This window comes from Leptodactylus fuscus, unplaced genomic scaffold (assembly GCF_031893055.1).
Source record: "Leptodactylus fuscus isolate aLepFus1 unplaced genomic scaffold, aLepFus1.hap2 HAP2_SCAFFOLD_414, whole genome shotgun sequence".
In the NCBI taxonomy this organism is placed as follows: Eukaryota; Metazoa; Chordata; class Amphibia; order Anura; family Leptodactylidae; genus Leptodactylus; species Leptodactylus fuscus.
Genome location: NW_027440439.1, coordinates 33,268 through 55,435, shown reverse-complemented (window position 1 = coordinate 55,435; position 22,168 = coordinate 33,268). Strand labels below are relative to the sequence as shown.

General features: G+C 51.1%; 1 protein-coding gene across 4 annotated transcripts in view; it reads left to right on the top strand.

Annotated features, from left to right (window-relative positions):
- Positions 1-22,168, top strand: part of LOC142188312 (arf-GAP with GTPase, ANK repeat and PH domain-containing protein 3-like) — a 94,285-nt gene that overhangs the window by 47,860 nt on the left and 24,257 nt on the right. For 2 of the 4 annotated variants that reach the window (XM_075261811.1, XM_075261810.1), the window contains exons 4-8: positions 2,148-2,233; positions 5,419-5,560; positions 16,000-16,134; positions 16,377-16,504; positions 17,113-17,380. In XM_075261811.1, coding sequence (XP_075117912.1) covers positions 2,148-2,233; positions 5,419-5,560; positions 16,000-16,134; positions 16,377-16,504; positions 17,113-17,346 — 725 coding nt within the window. In that variant the 3' untranslated portion in view covers positions 17,347-17,380. The remainder of the gene's footprint in view (positions 1-2,147; positions 2,234-5,418; positions 5,561-15,999; positions 16,135-16,376; positions 16,505-17,112; positions 17,381-22,168) is intronic. The other 2 variants (XM_075261812.1, XM_075261809.1) reach the window with 1 other exon arrangement.

Sequence of the window (22,168 nt, the reverse complement as noted above, 5' to 3'; positions counted from 1 at the left end):
AGTGCTGCAGTGCTGTGTGATAGTCTCTTGTGCTGCAGTACTGTGTGATGGTCTCTAGTGCTGCAGTACTGTGTGATGGTCTCTAGTGCTGCAGTGCTGTGTGATGGTCTCTTGTGCTGTGTGATGGTCTCTTGTGCTGCAGTGCTGTGTGATGGTCTCTAGTGCTGCAGTGCTGTGTGGTGGTCTCTTGTGCTACAGTGCTGTGTGATGGTCTCTAGTGCTGCAGTGCTGTGTGATAGTCTCTTGTGCTGCAGTGCTGTGTGATGGTCTCTTGTGCTGCAGTGCTGTGTGATGGTCTCTTGTGCTGTGTGATGGTCTCTTGTGCTGCAGTGCTGTGTGATGGTCTCTAGTGCTGCAGTGCTGTGTGATGGTCTCTTGTGCTGCAGTGCTGTGTGATGGTCTCATGTGCTGCAGTGCTGTGTGATGGTCTCATGTGCTGCAGTGCTGTGTGATGGTCTCTTGTGCTGCAGTGCTGTGTGATGGTCTCTAGTGCTGCAGTGCTGTGTGATGGTCTCTAGTGCTGCAGTGCTGTGTGATGGTCTCTAGTGCTGTGTGATGGTCTCTAGTGCTGTAGTGCTATGTGATGGTCTCTTGTGCTGCAGTGCTGTGTGATGGTCTCTTGTGCTACAGTGCTGTGTGATGGTCTCTTGTGCTGCAGTGCTGTGTGATGGTCTCTTGTGCTGCAGTGCTGTGTGATGGTCTCTTGTGCTGCAGTGCTGTGTGATGGTCTCTAGTGCTGCAGTGCTGTGTGATGGTCTCTAGTGCTGCAGTGCTGTGTGATGGTCTCTAGTGCTGCAGTGCTGTGTGATGGTCTCTTGTACTATGTGATGGTCTCTTGTGCTGCAGTGCTGTGTGATGGTCTCTAGTGCTGCAGTGCAGTGTGATGGTCTCTTGTGCTGCAGTGCTTTGTGATGGTCTCTAGTGCTGCAGAGCTGTGTGATGGTCTCTAGTGCTGCAGTGCTGTGTGATGGTCTCTTGTGCTGCAGTGCTGTGTGATGGTCTCTAGTGCTGCAGTGCTGTGTGATGGTCTCTAGTGCTGCAGTGCTGTGTGATGGTCTCTTGTGCTGCAGTGCTGTGTGATGGTCTCTTGTGCTGCAGTGCTGTGTGATGGTCTCTAGTGCTGCAGTACTGTGTGATGGTCTCTTGTGCTGCAGTGCTGTGTGATGGTCTCTAGTGCTGTGTGATGGTCTCTAGTGCTGCAGTGCTGTGGAATGGTCTCTTGTGCTGCAGTGCTGTGTGATGGTCTCTTGTGCTGCAGTGCTGTGTGATGGTCTCTAGTGCTGTGTGATGGTCTCTAGTGCTGCAGTGCTGTGTGATGGTCTCTTGTGCTGCAGTGCTGTGTGATGGTCTCTAGTGCTGCAGTGCTGTGTGATGGTCTCTAGTGCTGCAGTGCTGTGTGATGGTCTCTTGTGCTGCAGTACTGTGTGATGGTCTCTTGTGCTGCAGTGCTGTGTGATGGTCTCTAGTGCTGCAGTGCTGTGTGATGGTCTCTTGTGCTGCAGTGCTGTGTGATGGTCTCTAGTGCTGTGTGATGGTCTCTTGTGCTGCAGTGCTGTGTGATGGTCTCTTGTGCTGCAGTGCTGTGTGATGGTCTCTAGTGCTGTGTGATGGTCTCTTGTGCTGCAGTGCTGTGTGATGGTCTCTTGTGCTGCAGTGCTGTGTGATGGTCTCTTGTGCTGCAGTGCTGTGTGATGGTCTCTATTCCTGCAGTGCTGTGTGATGGTCTCTAGTGCTGTGTGATGGTCTCTTGTGCTGCAGTGCTTTGTGATGGTCTCTTGTGCTGCAGTGCTGTGTGATGGTCTCTTGTGCTGCAGTGCTGTGTGATGGTCTCTAGTCCTGCAGTGCTGTGTGATGGTCTCTTGTGCTGCAGTACTGTGTGATGGTCTCTAGTCCTGCAGTGCTGTGTGATGGTCTCTTGTGCTGCAGTGCTGTGTGATGGTCTCTAGTCCTGCAGTGCTGTGTGATGGTCTCTTGTGCTGCAGTGCTGTGTGATGGTCTCTAGTGTTGCAGTGCTGTGTGACAGTCTCTGTTGCTGTGGTATAACAAGACCTCGTAGGCAGGAGTAATAGGTGAACAATTTTTATGGACTGGGCTCCTGGTTCTTGAGGCTTCGCATTTATCACACTTCTTCCGTCCTCTCATTTTAGGTGGAAGATTCAAGAAGGAAATTGTAGTTGACGGACAGAGTTATCTTCTGCTGATCAGAGATGAAGGAGGTCCTCCAGAGATGCAGGTCACTACTTCTCCTTCTGCCTCCATAGTTTGTTCCCTGTGTCCTCCTCCACACCCCCCAGTGTCGTCCTCCACCACACCTCCCAGTGTCCTCCTCCTCCACCACATCTCCCAGTGACGTCCTCCTCCACACCCCCCAGTGTCCTCCTCCACCACACCTCCCAGTGCCGTCCTCCTCCACACCCCCCAGTGTCCTCCTCCTCCACCACACCTCCCAGTGTCGTCCTCCTCCACACCCTCCTGTGTCCTCCTCCTCCACACCTCCCAGTGTCCTCCTCCACCACACCTCCCAGTGTTTTCCTCCTCCACACCCCCAGTGTCCTCCTCCTCCTCCACACCCCCCAGTGTCCTCCACCACACCTCCCAGTGTCGTCCTCCTCCATACCTCCCAGTGTCGTCCTCCTCCATACCTCCCAGTGTCCTCCTCCACCACACCTCCCAGTGTCCTCCTCCACCACACCTTCCAGTGTCATCCTCCTCCACACCCCCCAGTGTCGTCCTCCTCCACACCCTCCTGTGTCCTCCTCCACCACACCTCCCAGTGTCCTCCTCCACCACACCTCCCAGTGTCATCCTCCTCCACCACACCTCCCAGTGTCATCCTCCTCCACCACACCTCCCAGTGTCCTCCTCCTCCACACCTCCCAGTGTCCTCTTCCACCACACCTCCCAGTGTCCTCCTCCACCACACCTCCTAGTGTCGTCCTCCTCCACCACACCTCCTAGTGTCGTCCTCCTCCACAACCCCCAGTGTCCTCCTCCACCACACCTCCCAGTGTCCTCCTCCACCACACCTCCAGTGTCCTCCTCCACACACCTCCAAATGTCGTCCTCCTCCACACCCTCCTGTGTCCTCCTCCTCCACACCCCCCAGTGTCCTCCTCCTCCACACCCCCCAGTGTCCTGCTCCTCCACACCCCCCAGTGTCCTCCTCCTCCACACCCCCCAGTGTTCTCCTCCTCCACACCCCCCAGTGTCCTCCTCCACCACCCCCCCAGTGTCGTCCTCCTCCACCACACCCCAGTGTCGTCCTCCTCCACCACACCCCCCAGTGTCGTCCTCCTCCACACCCTCCTGTGTCCTCCTCCTCCATCACCCCCCAGTGTCCTCCTCCACCACACCCCCCCAGTGTCATCCTCCTCCACCACACCCCCCCAGTGTCCTCCTCCTGCACACCCCCCCAGTGTCGTCCTCCTCCACACCCTCCTGCGTCCTCCTCCCACCACACCTCCCAGTGTCGTCCTCCTCCACCACACCTCCCAGTGTCCTCCTCCTCCACACCCCCCAGTGTCCTCCTCCACCACACCTCCCAGTGTCGTCCTCCTCCACCCACACCTCCCAGTGTCCTCCTCCTCCACACCCCCCCAGTGTCCTCCTCCACCACACCTCCCAGTGTCCTCCTCCACCACACCTCCCAGTGTCGTCCTCCACCACACCCTCCTGCGTCCTCCTCCACCACACCTCCAGTGTCGTCCTCCTCCACCACACCTCCCAGTGTCCTCCTCCTCCACACCCCCCAGTGTCCTCCTCCACCACACCTCCCAGTGTCCCTCCTCCTCCACACCCTCCTGCGTCCTCCTCCACCACACCTCCCAGTGTCGTCCTCCTCCACCACACCTCCCAGTGTCCTCCTCCTCCACACCGCCAGTGTCCTCCTCCACCCACACCTCCCAGTGTCGTCCTCCACCACACCCCCCAGTGTCGTCCTCCTCCACCACACCGCCCCAGTGTCGTCCTCCGTCCACACCCTCCTGCGTCCTCCTCCACACCCTCCTGTGTCCTCCTCCACCACACCTCCCTGTGTCCTCCTCCCCACACCTCCCTGTGTCCTCCTCCACCAAACCCTCCTGTGTCCTCCTCTACACCCTCCTGTGTCCTCCTCCACCACACCTCCCAGTGTCCTCCTCCACCACACCTCCCAGTGTCCTCCTCCACCACACCTCCCAGTGTCCTCCTCCATCACACCCCTCAGTGTCCTCCTCCACCACACCCCCCAGTGTCCTCCTCCACACCCCCCAGTGTCCTCCTCCTCCACCACACCCCCCCAGTGTCGTCCTCCTCCACCACACCCTCCTGTGTCCTCCTCCACCACACCCCCCAGTGTCGTCGTCCTCCTCCACACCCTCCTGTGTCCTCCTCCACCACACCCCCCAGTGTCGTCCTCCTCCTCCACACCTCCCAGTGTCCTCCTCCACCACACCTCCCAGTGTCGTCCTCCTCCACCACACCTCCCAGTGTCGTCCTCCTCCACACCCCCCAGTGTCCTCCTCCTCCACACCCCCCCGTGTCCTCCTCCTCCACCACACCTCCCAGTGTCCTCCTCCACCACACCCCCCCCCCCAGTGTCGTCCTCCTCCACACCCTCCTGCGTCCTCCTCCTCCACACCCTCCTGCGTCCTCCTCCTCCACACCCTCCTGTGTCCTCCTCCACCACACCCTCCTGTGTCCTCCTCCACCACACCCTCCTGTGTCCTCCTCCACCACACCCTCCTGTGTCCTCCTCCACCACACCCTCCTGTGTCCTCCTCCACCACACCCTCCTTTGTCCTCCTCCTCTACACCCTCCTGTGTCCTCCTCCTCCACACCCTCCTGTGTCCTCCTCCACCACACCCTCCTTTGTCCTCCTCCTCTACACCCTCCTGTGTCCTCCTCCTCCACACCCTCCTGTGTCCTCCTCCACCACACCCCCCCAGTGTCGTCCTCCTCCTCCACACCTCCCAGTGTCGTCCTCCACCACACCTCCCAGTGTCGTCCTCCTCCACCACACCTCCCAGTGTCGTCCTCCTCCACACCCTCCTGTGTCCTCCTCCTCCACACCCTTCTGTGTCCTGATCCTCCACACCCTCCTGTGTCCTCCTCCTCCACACCCTCCTGTGTCCTCCTCCTCCACACCCTTCTGTGTCCTGATCCTCCACACCCTCCTGTGTCCTCCTCCTCCACACCCTCCTGTGTCCTCCTCCTCCACACCCTCCTGTGTCCTCCTCCTCCACACCCTCCTGTGTCCTCCTCCTCCACACCCTCCTGTGTCCTGATCCTCCACACCCCCCAGTGTCGTCCCCCCATAATTTTTTGCCGTTTTCTTCTGTCAGGTTGTGTCCCCCATTAGTATAGTCCCCTGTGTTGTCCCCCTTTCTTCTGCCAGCCTCTAGATCAGACTCTTCTTATGTTGTTCCTCTCTTTTGCAGTTTGCGGCTTGGGTCGATGCCGTTGTGTTTGTCTTCAGTCTTGAAGATGAGATCAGTTTCCAGACAGTATTTAATTATTATGCACGCCTGTCCAGTTACCGCAACACGGCCGATGTTCCGATGGTTCTTGTAGGGACACAAGGTATGTCTTAGTTTATTATTTTTCATGTCCCTTCATATATTTGTATAATATCCGACTTCTTACTGGTTATTTCTCAAATGCCCTCCATGACAGCACCACAGGAGTTGTATCTGCACCTACTATTAGGGACGAGAGGTTACATAGTCCTGTCCCGATCCTTTACCTGCGGAGTGGGGTCCAGTGCGCCTGTCCTTGCAAGTCTGCGCTGTTTCTCTTTGGAGTCTTGGCTGGTTCTATCTCTTCCTGCCCCGTCTTAGGAACAGTGGAGACGAGTATACGGGCCTCGGTCCCTCTGTGGAGGCTCCCTGGTCTGAAGCCTCCACCTGCCTGCGCTGCATCCTGTGTGGAACGCACGGCGGCGACGTCACTTCCGGTTCCTGGAGGGAATCTTGAATTCTCTTTCATCTTGAGCAGTAGTGGTGGTGCAGAAGCATTCCTGTTGGTGGAATGGAGTGCGCTGGCCATCGGTGGCTAGTGTAAAGAGGCTGTCGTGTCAGGTAGGACTATCTGTGTGTTATAATGCCTGCAGATGAGTACACTAGAGGGGTGCATGAGTCGGGCCACAACCTGCGGCCAAAGAGAGGAAGTTATGGATCCAGATTGGGATAGTCGTGACATCTACGTCCCGTCTGTGTCTGAAGATTTCATGGAGGGAGGAGAATTACCTGGACCTTCAGATATGGAGGATAAGAAGATATTACTTCTTCTGGATTCACTCAGGAGCGTCTTTCTGCAGTCCGAAGTACCAGGAACATAGAAGATGTTCCAGAAAAGCAAACGGTCCATGATGAGATGGTTGCGGGGCTTAGGCCAAAGAAAAACTTTGAGAGTCTTATTCAGGAGGAAGAGGCGACATCCGGAAAAGAGGCCGTTTGTATCTCAGGAAATTAAACCTACGTGAAAGTGAAATCAAAGGTTGGGTGGACGTGCCTAAAATTGATCTACTGTTGGCTACAGTGGGGAAAAAGACAACGCTTCCCTTTCAAGACTTGTCGCAGCTTAAAGGCCCGCTAGATAGAAAAGCTGACAGCCTCCTTAAGAAATCCTGGGAATGCTAGTCAGCCCTGTTACAGGTTAACATTGGGGCAACGTGTGGTAAGGTCCATGTGGGCTAGACCAACTGGAGACCCATCTTAGAGAAGGCACCTCTAGGAAAGACTTCTTATCCTCCATCCCGCTGCTACAGAAGACCTCTGGCTTCTTAGCAGACGCTTCGGCAGAGTCAGTGAGGATTGCCTCTAGATCTGGGGTCCTCTCAACTATAACTCACTGTGCCTTGTGGCTGGTGACTCCGTATCCAAGTAGAAGCTGAATGCTATTCCCTTCCAGAGAGAGAACGTGTTTGGCCTGATGTAGATTTGTTGCTTGAGAAAGTATCAGATAAAAAAGAAGTCGCTTCCAGAACCGAAACCTTCAAAAAAAGAAACAGCCATTTCGTCCCTATCAAGGAGGGCCGGAGGAAAAATATCCTCTTCAACCCCGATAAGCAGTCCTAAGACAAACGATGTCCCCAGGAGGATAGGGGGCAGCTTGTCCAGGTGTGGCGTACCCTGGAGGGAAGTAACATCCAACCTGTCCCTCCTAGATTCCATAGCAAACGGCTTCAAAATAGAGTTTTCAACCTCTCCCCCACAGGAGAGTAACGTCTACATCAATGCCATCTCCTACACTTCACCGGGCTTTGATGGAAGGTGTCCAGAACCTTCTGGACATGGAAGAAATTTGTCCAATTTCACCTTTAGAAAGAGGGGACGGTCTTTATTCCCGCCTGTTTATAGTAAAAAAATCCTAAAAACAAATATATAGTGTATCATTGTTTCAAGATGGAGTCCGTAAAATCCACAATTTCCCTGGTAGGGCAGGACCATTTCATGGCCACCATCGACCTTCAGGATGCCTATTATCACATCCCTATTCATCCTCTCTACCAAAATGTATAAGGTTTGCAGTCCAGCATGAGGGCAGGGGGACACTTTATTTTCAGTTTTGGGCCCTCCCCTTTGGAATATCATCAGCCCCAAGGCCATTTAAGAAGGTGATGGTGGAAGTAGTAGTTTTCGTAAGGAAATAAAATTAGGTAGTGGTCCCCTCTCTAGACAACCTCTTGGTAGTAGCTCAGTCTTTTGCTCTTCAACATCGGGTTCAGATAGTGTGTCAGACCTTACAAACGATAGGATGGGTCCTAAATTGAGAGAAGTCCAATATGGCTCCAGGAATTGCAAGGTTTCTTTGGGTATCCTGCTGGGTTCCCATCTGGAGATGTCATTTCTCCCCTCAAACTAGATAGAGGCTCTAAAGTCCAAGATCACTTCTTTCAAAAGAAGACAAAGGTATCTATAAGAGAGGCCGTCTCTGTACTGGAGTCAACGACCCTGGGTCATACAACAGCTCATGGCTGGCTATCAGGAGGGGACACTACATGTATGAGGAGATAACCTGACCACAATAAGGACATCATGGCTGGTTATCAGGAGGACACTACATGTATGAGAAGATAACATGACCACAATAAGCACATCATGGCTGGTTATCAGGAGGGGACACTACATGTATGAGAAGATAACCCAACCACAATAAGGACATCATGGCTGGTTATCAGGAGAGGACACTACATGTATGAGAAGATAACCCGACCACAATAAGGACATCATGGCTGGTTATCAGGAGGGGACACTACATGTATGAGAAGATAACCTGACCACAATAAGGACATCATGGCTGGTTATCAGGAGGAAACTACATGTATGAGAAGATAACCCGACCACAATAAGGACATCATGGCTGGTTATCAGGAGGACACTACATGTATGAGAAGATAACATGACCACAATAAGGACATCATGGCTGGTTATCAGGAGGACACTACATGTATGAGAAGATAACCCGACCACAATAAGGACATCATGGCTGGTTATCAGGAGGACACTACATGTATGAGAAGATAACCTGACCACAATAAGGACATCATGTCTGGTTATCAGGAGGACACTACATGTATGAGAAGATAACCCGACCACAATAAGGACATCATGGCTGGTTATCAGGAGGACACTACATGTATGAGAAGATAACCTGACCACAATAAGGACATCATGGCTGGTTATCAGGAGGACACTACATGTATGAGAAGATAACCTGACCACTATAAGGACATCATGGCTGGTTATCAGGAGGACACTACATGTATGAGAAGATAACCTGACCACAATAAGGACATCATGGCGGGTTATCAGGAGAGGACACTACATGTATGAGAAGATAACCTGACCACAATAAGGACATCATGGCTGGTTATCAGGATGGGACACTACATGTATGAGAAGATAACCTGGTCACAATAAGGACATCATGGCTGGTTATCAGGAAGACACTACATGTATGAGAAGATAACCTGACCACAATAAGGACATCATGACTGATTATCAGGAGGGGACACTACATGTATGAGAAGATAACCCGACCACAATAAGGACATCATGGCTGGTTATCAGGAGGACACTACATGTATGAGAAGATAACCTGACCACAATAAGCACATCATGGCTGGTTATCAGGATGGGACACTACATGTATGAGAAGATAACCTGGTCACAATAAGGACATCATGGCTGGTTATCAGGAAGACACTACATGTATGAGAAGATAACCTGACCACAATAAGGACATCATGACTGATTATCAGGAGGGGACACTACATGTATGAGAAGATAACCCGACCACAATAAGGACATCATGGCTGGTTATCAGGAGGACACTACATGTATGAGAAGATAACCTGACCACAATAAGGACATCATGGCTGGTTATCAGGATGGGACACTACATGTATGAGAAGATAACCTGACCACAATAAGGACATCATGGCTGGTTATCAGGAGGGGACACTACATGTATGAGAAGATAACCCGACCACAATAAGGACATCATGGCTGGTTATCAGGAGGTTACACTACATGTATGAGAAGATAACCCGACCACAATAAGGACATCATGGCTGGTTATCAGGAGGACACTACATGTATGAGAAGATATCCCGGCCACAATAAGGACATCATGGCTGGTTATCAGGAGGTTACACTACATGTATGAGAAGATAACCCGACCACAATAAGGACATCATGGCTGGTTATCAGGAGGACACTACATGTATGAGAAGATAACGTGACCACAATAAGGACATCATGGCTGGTTATCAGGAGAGGACACTACATGTATGAGAAGATAACCTGACCACAATAAGGACATCATGGCTGGTTATCAGGAGGGGACACTACATGTATGAGAAGATAACCTGACCACAATAAGGACATCATGGCTGGTTATCAGGAGGACACTACATGTATGAGAAGATAACCTGACCACTATAAGGACATCATAGCTGGTTATCAGGAGGACACTACATGTATGAGAAGATAACCTGACCACAATAAGGACATCATGGCTGGTTATCAGGAGGACACTACATGTATGAGAAGATAACCCGACCATAATAAGGACATCATGGCTGGTTATCAGGAGGGGACACTACATGTATGAGAAGATAACCCGACCACAATAAGGACATCATGGCTGGTTATCAGGAGGGGACACTACATGTATGAGAAGATAACCTGACCACAATAAGGACATCATGGCTGGTTATCAGGAGGGGACACTACATGTATGAGAAGATAACCTGACCACAATAAGGACATCATGGCTGGTTATCAGGAGGACACTACATGTATGAGAAGATAACCCGACCACAATAAGGACATCATGGCTGGTTATCAGGAGGACACTACATGTATGAGAAGATAACCCGACCACAATAAGGACATCATGGCTGGTTATCAGGAGGACACTATATGTATGAGAAGATAACCCGTCCACAATAAGGACATCATGGCTGGTTATCAGGAGGACACTACATGTATGAGAAGATAACCTGACCACAATAAGGACATCATGGCTGGTTATCAGGAGGACACTACATGTATGAGAAGATAACCTGACCACAATAAGGACATCATGGCTGGTTATCAGGAGGACACTACATGTATGAGAAGATAACCTGACCACAATAAGGACATCATGGCTGGTTATCAGGAGGACACTACATGTATGAGAAGATAACCCGACCACAATAAGGACATCATGGCTGGTTATCAGGAGGACACTACATGTTTGAGAAGATAACCTGACCACAATAAGCACATCATGGCTGGTTATCAGGAGGGGACACTACATGTATGAGAAGATAACCTGACCACAATAAGGACATCATGGCTGGTTATCAGGAGGACACTACATGTATGAGAAGATAACCTGACCACAATAAGGACATCATGGCTGGTTATCAGGAGGACACTACATGTTTGAGAAGATAACCTGACCACAATAAGCACATCATGGCTGGTTATCAGGAGGGGACACTACATGTATGAGAAGATAACCCGACCACAATAAGGACATCATGGCTGGTTATCAGGAGGGGACACTACATGTATGAGAAGATAACCCGACCACAATAAGGACATCATGGCTGGTTATCAGGAGGACACTACATGTATGAGAAGATAACCCGACCACAATAAGGACATCATGGCTGGTTATCAGGAGGACACTACATGTTTGAGAAGATAACCCGACCACAATAAGGACATCATGGCTGGTTATCAGGAGGACACTACATGTATGAGAAGATAACCTGACCACAATAAGGACATCATGGCTGGTTATCAGGAGGGGACACTACATGTATGAGAAGATAACCCGACCACAATAAGGACATCATGGCTGGTTATCAGGAGGGGACACTACATGTATGAGAAGATAACCTGACCACAATAAGGACATCATGGCTGGTTATCAGGAGGACACTACATGTATGAGAAGATAACCTGACCACAATAAGCACATCATGGCTGGTTATCAGGAGGGGACACTACATGTATGAGAAGATAACCTGACCACAATAAGGACATCATGGCTGGTTATCAGGAGGACACTACATGTATGAGAAGATAACCTGACCACAATAAGGACATCATGGCTGGTTATCAGGAGTACACTACAGTCTTGGTGATTGCTTCTAGCCGAGCAGCAGGGGGACTGTGATCGGAGTTGTACCTGTGCTGCTCCTCCTGGCATTTCTCTCCATCCCTTCTACCACCTTCCCTCGTATTGTCCCCTGCTGGCCCCTGATCAGAGAATATGCCCCTATCCAGCATCAACCCCTTTTTGGGGAGTTTTTGTGCTTCCTGCTGACCCCGGGCACTGCTGGAAGGGTTAAGGAACTTCCTAAATGCTGTTCTGGATTGTTTCGGGGGGCAGCTTTGAGAATGGGGAGATTTATGGTGGTTTTTATTTAAACTAAACTGGTCTCTTGGGAAAAGGGATTTCCAAATATTATTGAAATTTTGGAAAATTTCTGTTTGACTTGTAAGCCTTCGAACATCTGAATAAAATAAAGTGCGATTAAAGTTTGATGCCAAGATAAGGTGAGACTATGGTGAAGTCTGTTCCTGAAGTGACTCGCTGTGTGACTCGCTCTAGGACTCGCTGTGTGACTCGCTCTAGGACTCGCTGTGTGACTCGCTCTAGGACTCGCTGTGTGACTCGCTCTAGGACTCGCTGTGTGACTCGCTGTAGGACTCGCTGTGTGACTCGCTCTAGGACTCGCTGTGTGACTCGCTCTAGGACTCGCTGTGTGACTTGCTCTAGGACTCGCTGTGTGACTCTGTGTGACTCGCTGTAGGACTGGCTATGTGACTCGCTGTGTGACTCGCTCTAGGACTCGCTGTGTGACTTGCTCTAGGACTCGCTGTGTGACTCGCTCTAGGACTCGCTGTGTGACTCGCTGTAGGACTCGCTGTGTGACTTGCTCTAGGACTCGCTCTAGGACTGGCTGTGTGACTCGCTCTAGGACTCGCTCTAGGACTCGCTGTGTGACTCGCTCTAGCACTCGCTGTAGGACTGGCTGTATGACTCGCTCTAGGACTCGCTGTGTGACTCGCTGTAGGACGGGCTGTATGACTCGCTCTAGGACTGGCTGTGTGACTCTCTGTATGACTTGCTCTAGGACTCGCTGTGTGACTTGCTCTAGGACTCGCTGTGTGACTCGCTGTAGGACTGGCTGTGTGACTCGCTCTAGGACTGGCTGTGTGACTCGCTGTAGGACTCGCTGTGTGACTCGCTCTGTGACTCGCTCTAGGACTCGCTGTGTGACTTGCTCTAAGACTCGCTCTAGGACTCGCTGTGTGACTCGCTGTAGGACTGGCTGTATGACTCGCTCTAGGACTCTCTGTGTGACTCTCTGTATGACTCGCTCTAGGATTCGCTGTGTGACTTGCTCTAGGACTCGCTGTGTGACTCTCTGTATGACTCGCTCTAGGACTCGCTGTGTGACTCTCTGTATGACTCGCTCTAGGACTCCCTCTAGGACTGGCTGTGTGACTCTCTGTATGACTCGCTCTAGGACTCGCTCTAGGACTCGCTGTGTGACTCGCTCTAGGACTCGCTGTGTGACTCTCTGTATGACTCGCTCTAGGACTCGCTGTGTGACTCTCTGTATGACTCGCTCTAGGACTCCCTCTAGGACTGGCTGTGTGACTCTCTGTATGACTCGCTCTAGGACTCGCTGTGTGACTCGCTGTGTGACTCTCTGTATGACTTGCTCTAGGACTCGCTGTGTGACTTGCTCTAGGACTCGCTCTAGGACTCGCTGTGTGACTCGCTCTAGGACTGGCTGTGTGACTCGCTGTAGGACTCGCTGTGTGACTCGCTCTGTGACTCGCTGTGTGACTCGCTGTGTGACTTGCTCTAAGACTCGCTCTAGGACTCGCTGTGTGACTCGCTGTAGGACTGGCTGTATGACTCGCTCTAGGACTCTCTGTGTGACTCTCTGTATGACTCGCTCTAGGATTCGCTGTGTGACTTGCTCTAGGACTCGCTCTAGGACTCGCTGTGTGACTCGCTCTAGGACTCGCTGTGTGACTCTCTGTATGACTCGCTCTAGGACTCCCTCTAGGACTGGCTGTGTGACTCTCTGTATGACTCGCTGTGTGACTCGCTGTGTGACTCGCTGTGTGACTCTCTGTATGACTCGCTCTAGGACTCGCTGTGTGACTCGCTCTAGGACTCGCTGTGTGACTCACTATGTGACTTGCTCTAGGACTCGCTCTAGGACTTGCTGTGTGACTCGCTCTAGGACTTGCTGTGTGACTCGCTCTAGGACTGGCTGTAGGACTCACTGTGTGGTTCGCTCTAGGACTCTGTGTGACTCGCTCTAGGACTCGCTGTAGGATTCGCTCTAGGACTCGGTGTGACTCGCTGTAGGACTCGCTGTAGGACTCTCTCTAGGACTCGCTCTAGGACTCGATGTGACTCGCTCTAGGACTCGCTCTAGGACTCGCTGTGTGACTCGCTGTGTGACTCGCTGTGTGACTCGCTGTAGGGCTCGCTGTAGGGCTCGCTGTAGGACTCGCTGTAGGACTCGCTGTAGGGCTCGCTGTAGGGCTCGCTGTAGGACTCTCTCTAGGACTCGCTCTAGGACTCGCTCTAGGACTCGCTCTAGGACTCGCTCTAGGACTCGCTCTAGGACTCGCTCTATGACTCGGTGTGACTCGCTGTAGGACTCGGTGTGACTCGCTGTAGGACTCGGTGTGACTCGCTGTAGGACTCGGTGTGACTCGCTCTAGGACTCGGTGTGACTCGCTCTAGGACTCGCTCTAGGACTCGCTGTAGGACTCGGTGTGACTCGCTGTAGGACTCGGTGTGACTCGCTGTAGGACTCGGTGTGACTCGCTGTAGGACTCGGTGTGACTCGCTGTAGGACTCGGTGTGACTCGCTGTAGGACTCGGTGTGACTCGCTCTAGGACTCGGTGTGACTCGCTCTAGGACTCGCTCTAGGACTCGCTCTAGGACTCGCTGTAGGACTCGGTGTGACTCGCTGTAGGACTCGGTGTGACTCGCTCTAGGACTCGCTCTAGGACTCGGTGTGACTCGCTGTAGGACTCGGTGTGACTCGCTGTAGGACTCGGTGTGACTCGCTGTAGGACTCGGTGTGACTCGCTGTAGGACTCGGTGTGACTCGCTGTAGGACTCGGTGTGACTCGCTCTAGGACTCGCTCTAGGACTCGCTCTAGGACTCGCTCTAGGACTCGGTGTGACTCGCTGTAGGACTCGGTGTGACTCGCTGTAGGACTCGGTGTGACTCGCTGTAGGACTCGGTGTGACTCGCTGTAGGACTCGGTGTGACTCGCTCTAGGACTCGCTCTAGGACTCGCTCTAGGACTCGCTCTAGGACTCGGTGTGACTCGCTCTAGGACTCGGTGTGACTCGCTGTAGGACTCGGTGTGACTCGCTCTAGGACTCGCTCTAGGACTCGCTCTAGGACTCGGTGTGACTCGCTGTAGGACTCGGTGTGACTCGCTCTAGGACTCGCTCTAGGACTCGCTCTAGGACTCGCTCTAGGACTCGGTGTGACTCGCTCTAGGACCCACTCTAGAACTCGCTGTATGACAAGCCTGGCATCTCAGTGCAAAGAACTGCATTTTGTTTTACCTAATTTTCATCAAATTTCCAATGTGAAGACATAAAATATTGACCAACATTTCCGACTCCTACAATGTGTCAGGACATAACCAATGTCGGTGAGAGAACAGAACAAGGGGGTCGGTTCAGTCGTCTACATACAAATGGGGTCCGAAGTAAGGAGGCCTCCAGGGGCCATTTCAAATTATTCAGAAAAATGCTTCATCTTATTGAAAAATGGATAAAAAATATTCCAAGTAGATTTAATTCTAGAGGAACAATCTGTGTACGACAATGACGCTGTACACACAGGCCGGGACGTTACTTCTAATCACACGGTGCCTACGTAGATGTCTATCGTTATACAATGGAGTAAACGCCTGACTATATAACGTACTGATAACCCAATGGGGGGCCAATGTGACAAGATATAGGTTATCCAAAAGAATGCGCTAATATCCCATCTGATATTCCTCCCCATGTGTGAACACGCCCCAACATGCGTTTCGCCAGAAAATGGCTTAGTCTGACATAACGTTTGATGTTAGGTGGATTTTTCAATACAATGATGCGTATAGCATGGTGGTGACTGCGGCAGATACACCTCCGAGAGACCTGCTGCAGGAAGGGCCCGGCCGGTGGTGGCCACAGACACCCGAGAGGTTCGGGACACTAAATACAAGCAGGGAGAAGCCGTGGCTGTGAAAACTGCAACGGACAGCACTGACCATATAGCGGCAGTCTCCAGCACGTTCCCTAAGCACTCGCACGCCAATGGTGGCCCTGTCTATGGATCCAATGTGCTGGAACTCAAGGTGTCAGGTCATACCATCTGCCGCTACGTCACAACATGGAGAGATGTAGGAAAATAAATCAGGGACGAGCTCGAATTCTCAATTAATCCTCTGTTTCATCTCCTCAGATGCCATCAGTGCAACCAACCCGCGGGTTATAGACGACTCGCGAGCACGGAAACTGTCCAATGACCTGAAGCGCTGCACCTATTATGAGACGTGCGCCACCTATGGCCTGAATGTGGAGCGCGTCTTCCAGGATGGTGAGGCGGCCCTAAGTGGTGTCTTTCTGTTATTGCCCAACACTGACCCTTTCTACCCCTCCCTCGATATGTCCCTTATACCCCCATCTCCTTATATATGCTTTCTACCCTTCCTGGTATACATCCTCATACCCCTCCCCCTATGTTTCCCTCATCTATACCCTTTATACCCCTCCTTGTTGTCCCCCGCAGTGTATTTTCTAACACTCTCTCTTTTTCTTGGCGCCTATTACTCGTTCCAGTGGCTCAGAAGGTCGTAGCTATCCGGAAGAAGCAGCAGCTGTCCATTGGTCCCTGCAAGTCGTTGCCCAATTCCCCGAGCCATTCCTCTGTTTCTGCAGCCACCATTCCATCCATGCACATTAATCAGGTAGGTAGAAGACCATGTATGATGTATGACCGACCCCTCCCCCCCCCCCCCCCCCAACCTTGTTCTATAGTTCAGGCTGTGATCCCAGAGAAGAGGAGGCAGGGAGTAGGGGGCCATAACAGAGGACTTGTCCTAGCCACATTGGCCATGATGGTGGACAGTTCATGAACATAGAGTCTCCATAGTAGTCATTGCTGCATCAAAGCAGAGTGGACAGTCGCTAAGGGGTGAAGGCCGATCCCTTCATGTCTGGTTGCTTTTTACAGAGAATTAGGCACGAGAAGGGATCGCCATCACACTGGAAGGGCGTGGTGGTGGGAGAGACTAACGCTGGGATCACACTAGTGCCCGGACTCCGTTTTCAGGTTTCCGTCTTCTGCATGCAGACAGTTTTGTGCAGGAAACGGAAACCTGTATGAACGGAGACTGGGCGCAGATGTGAACGAGCCCTAAGATGTGTCTGAGGGTGGAGGCGGCCAAGGCTCATGAGCTCTAGACATTCATGTGACCACTGCAGCGTCTTACACCGGCTCATACTTCATGGCGTAGGTCCTATGTAGATCAGACTGTGAGACTCCATGATGGTTAACCCTTCTTTTTCTTCTTAGGCCACTAATGGTGGAGGAACGTTCAGTGATTATTCATCCTCTGTCCCCTCCACACCCAGTATAAGCCAACGTGAGCTACGTATTGAGACCATTGCAGCCTCCAGTACACCAACCCCTATCCGAAAGCAAAGCAAGCGTCGCTCCAACATCTTTACAGTGAGTACTATCGAAAGATGGGGCAGATCACATCCGCTTCTTCTTGAGCAGGCAGAATATGTGAGGTTCAAGCCTTGAAATAAGACAGAAGCATGAAAGAGGCTGACTCCAGGTAAATGAGAAACACGTGAATGGGAGCATTGAAATGTTGTGTGGCCAATAGGATCTAGAACCTTAGGATCTCAGGAGGTGATCTGGAATGGTGGGAGACTGACCACTCAGGATATCAGGTGGTGATCTAGAACAAGGGGGGAGGATCACTTAAGAGCTAAGGAGGTGATCTGGAATGGTGGGAGACTGACCACTCAGGATAGGTGGTGATCTAGAACAAGGGGGGAGGATCACTTAAGAGCTAAGGAGGTGATCTGGAATGGTGGGAGACTGACCACTCAGGATATCAGGTGGTGATCTAGAATGGGGTGGGGAGGTGAATGATGTGAGGTACTGACAGAGCTAGGCACATATGGGACTGACATACACGGCCTTTACTGAACTCTAGAGAGACAGAAGATGGCGGCTCTTATCTGGTAGGACATAGGGAGGTCATGAACATTGTCCTGAAAGAAGAGCATGCTCATCCGCAGTCACCAGAGAATGGTGTAAAGGCAAACCTGTGTGAGCGCATCAGAGGAGGCAGCGAAGTCCCGACCTCAGACAGAAGTAATGTGTTCCTCCGGATATGTGATATTCATTGAACCAAGTCTAGCTCTGTGACCTTATCATCCTCTAGAACCCTCCCCTGCCTCTAGCTCATGCATGACCAATCCTGGGACATGAAAACATTACCGCCTAAGTCCCAACTACATGCAAATCTAGAGCAATGTGCGACTTACCCTCTGCGATTATGTATTGTGTGATCAGTGGGAGATAGTCCTCAGCTCAGGAGGTTATGGAGTGCAGAGCCCTCATAGGAAGCCATTGATTCCCAAAAGAGCCCTCAACTAGCCAGCAGTGGTCCAGCTCTGAGCCCAAGATCAAGACGAGTAATCTAAGCTAACGTAGGACCCTATGGAAACCTAATACTATAGGACGCCATGAACCCCCGATGACGATAAAGCCATTGGGGCACAAGAGAGCCTAGAACTAGCCAGCAGTGGTCCAGCTCTGAGCCCAAGATCAAGACGAGTAATCTAAGCTAACGTAGGACCCTATGGAAACCTAATACTATAGGACGCCATGAACCCCCGATGACGATAAAGCCATTGGGGCACAAGAGAGCCCTCAACTAGCCAGCAGTGGTCCAGCTCTGAGCCCAAGATCAAGACGAGTAATCTAAGCTAACGTAGGACCCTATGGAAACCTAATACTATAGGACGCCATGAACCCCCGATGACGTTAAAGCCATTGGGGCACAAGAGAGCCTAGAACTAGCCAGCAGTGGTCCAGCTCTGAGCCCAAGATCAAGACGAGTAATCTAAGCTAACGTAGGACCCTATGGAAACCTAATACTATAGGACGCCATGAACCCCCGATGACGATAAAGCCATTGGGGCACAAGAGAGCCTAGAACTAGCCAGCAGTGGTCCAGCTCTCAGCCCAAGATCAAGACGAGTAATCTAAGCTAACGTAGGACCCTATGGAAACCTAATACTATAGGACGCCATGAACCCCCGATGACGATAAAGCCATTGGGGCACAAGAGAGCCCTCAACTAGCCAGCAGTGGTCCAGCTCTCAGCCCAAGATCAAGACGAGTAATCTAAGCTAACATAGGACCCTATGGAAACCTAATACTATAGGACGCCATGAACCCCCGATGACAATAAAGCCATTGGGGCACAAGAGAGCCCTCAACTAGCCAGCAGTGGTCCAGCTCTCAGCCCAAGATCAAGACGAGTAATCTAAGCTAACATAGGACCCTATGGAAACCTAATACTATAGGACGCCATGAACCCCCGATGACGATAAAGCCATTGGGGCACAAGAGAGCCTAGAACTAGCCATAAGTGGTCCAGCTCTCAGCCCAAGATCAAGATGAGTAACCTAAGCTAACGTAAGACCCTATGGAAACCTAATACTATAGGACGCCATGAACCCCCCATGACGATAAAGCCATTGATGCAGAAGAGAGCCTAGAACTAGCCAGGTACAGTCAAGCTCTGAGCCCAAGATCAAGACAAGTAACCTAATGTAAGACTGTATGGAAACCTAGTTCTATAGGACGCCATGAACCCTGATGACTATAAAACCATTGGGGCACAAGAGAGCCTTCAACTAGCCAGCAGTGGTCCAGCTCTCAGCCCAAGATCAAGACGAGTAATCTAAGCTAACATAGGACCCTATGGAAACCTAATACTATAGGACGCCATGAACCCCCGATGACAATAAAGCCATTGGGGCACAAGAGAGCCCTCAACTAGCCAGCAGTGGTCCAGCTCTCAGCCCAAGATCAAGATGAGTAACCTAAGCTAACGTAAGATCCTATGGAAACCTAATACTATAGGACGCCATGAACCCCCGATGACGATAAAGCCATTGGGGCACAAGAGAGCCCTCAACTAGCCAGCAGTGGTCCAGCTCTCAGCCCATGATCAAGACGAGTAACCTAAGCTAACATAGGACCCTATGGAAACCTAATACTATAGGACGCCATGAACCCCCGATGACGATAAAGCCATTGGGGCACAAGAGAGCCTAGAACTAGCCAGCAGTGGTCCAGCTCTCAGCCCAAGATCAAGATGAGTAACCTAAGCTAACGTAAGATCCTATGGAAACCTAATACTATAGGACGCCATGAACCCCCCATGACGATAAAGCCATTGGGGCACAAGAGAGCCCTCAACTAGCCAGCAGTGGTCCAGCTCTCAGCCCATGATCAAGACGAGTAACCTAAGCTAACATAGGACCCTATGGAAACCTAATACTATAGGACGCCATGAACCCCCGATGACGATAAAGCCATTGGGGCACAAGAGAGCCTAGAACTAGCCAGCAGTGGTCCAGCTCTCAGCCCAAGATCAAGATGAGTAACCTAAGCTAACGTAAGATCCTATGGAAACCTAATACTATAGGACGCCATGAACCCCCCATGACGATAAAGCCATTGATGCAGAAGAGAGCCTAGAACTAGCCAGGTACAGTCAAGCTCTGAGCCCAAGATCAAGACAAGTAACCTAATGTAAGACTGTATGGAAACCTAGTTCTATAGGACGCCTTGAACCCTGATGACTATAAAACCATTGGGGCACAAGAGAGCCTTCAACTAGCCAGCAGTGGTGCAGACGGAGTCTGTCGAGTCCTCACTATACTCAGGATCTCGGCTTGAGAGGTGATGTCTCTGCTATATATCCTAGCCCAGAGATGGTAAGGAAGATTCATTCCAACTGACCTAGAAGACCGTCTGAGCCGATGATGGAAGATCCAGGAGTACACGAGTGTGCGCTCATCGTGACCCAAGTCTGGAACCTAGTGGGATGGTCAGAGGTGGGCAGGTACAGTCTGGGATACAGGATGAGCAGGACAACTTGTAGACACAACATGTAGACCGATCATAAGGAGACAGACATCTAGGACTATAGTGGTGGGATAGAGTGAGGATATGGCGTGCTCGTATCCGCTAGGAGGAATGTGATGACTTCACCGCAATCCTGTGACATTTCTTTATGTATTTTGTGGTTGATGAAAGTCAAACTGTTTCCTGACAACATCATTCCTGACAACATCATTCCTGACAACGTCATTCCTGACAACTCCCAGTCTTCTTCATCATTGGCAATGAGATGGAGAAAGAGAGAGAGAGAGAAACTACAAATTCCTCCAATGTCTTCACCTTAAGTTCCTTCCAATCATGCATAAGATCCCGGGATAGACGTCCCACCAGCGCTCATAAGTATGGCGTCCTTCTCATATGTTCCTTCATTCTTGCACATTTTTTTACAGTCCCCCCCCCCCCCCCCCAATTTCCTGCCTTCAGTTTAGTATGTGAGGCACAGCCGGGCTCCACTACCAGATGATGGGGGGGGGCTTGTTTTTGGTGTCCTTTTTGCACTTTTTTGGTTTGGTGGTGCATTTTTATACACAATTTCACCACCAGAAAAATTCTGATTCCATCTTTGTCAGACACGTTGAGTCTTTTGCAGAGCCCATGTAGTGAGGGGCAGTTTGGCGCACATTCTAAATTCATTGTTACTCTAGATAAGCCACGCCCACTTGTCACAACCCTTGTGTAAAAGTCATGAATGTTCAATCCTGCACACGCAGCAAAAGGGATTCCCGACCTTCGGGAAATGACTGTAGCGACCTTGAGGGAGTTCCCGACTGTAAGGTTGTCTTCAGTAGTTCCCATTGGTGGTTGTCCAGAATTCCAGATTTAACCCTTAGTGTGGCAGGAATGGTATTAGGTCACAGTGAACCCCCAATATATTGGAAATGATGTGAGAAGAGGTGGAAGGGCTCCTGGAAGACAGACCCTTATGTGAGGATGTTTGGGATGGGGTCAAGGCTCTGCTTGTTTCTCCCACAGAGCAGATTTGACCCTTTTGTACCAGAATTCTGCTCAGTCCCAAAGGCAGGTTATTAATGGCTAGGCAGATCTGGAAGATCTAGAACAATCTAGAACAGTGTCTCAACTCTGATCCTCAAGTCATGTTGCCAGGGAAGATTTCCATAGTATTTTACAGGTGATATATGTGTTGTCAGAACATCAGGGGCTAGCACAGATGAGAAAGTGTGCTCTAGAAAATCCCTTGAAATACACAAAATACAAGCCGTATGATTAGTCTCAGAATATACTGTGGACTGTAACTGAGAAACCTCTCTCTTCTCTCCTTGTCTGATTTATTTACCGTATTTTCCGGACTATAAGGCGCACATAAAATACTTCGATTTCCTCAGAAATCGAAAGTGCGCCTTATAGTCCGGTGCGCCTTATATAAGGCTTGAAGCGGCGGCATGCGAGGAGT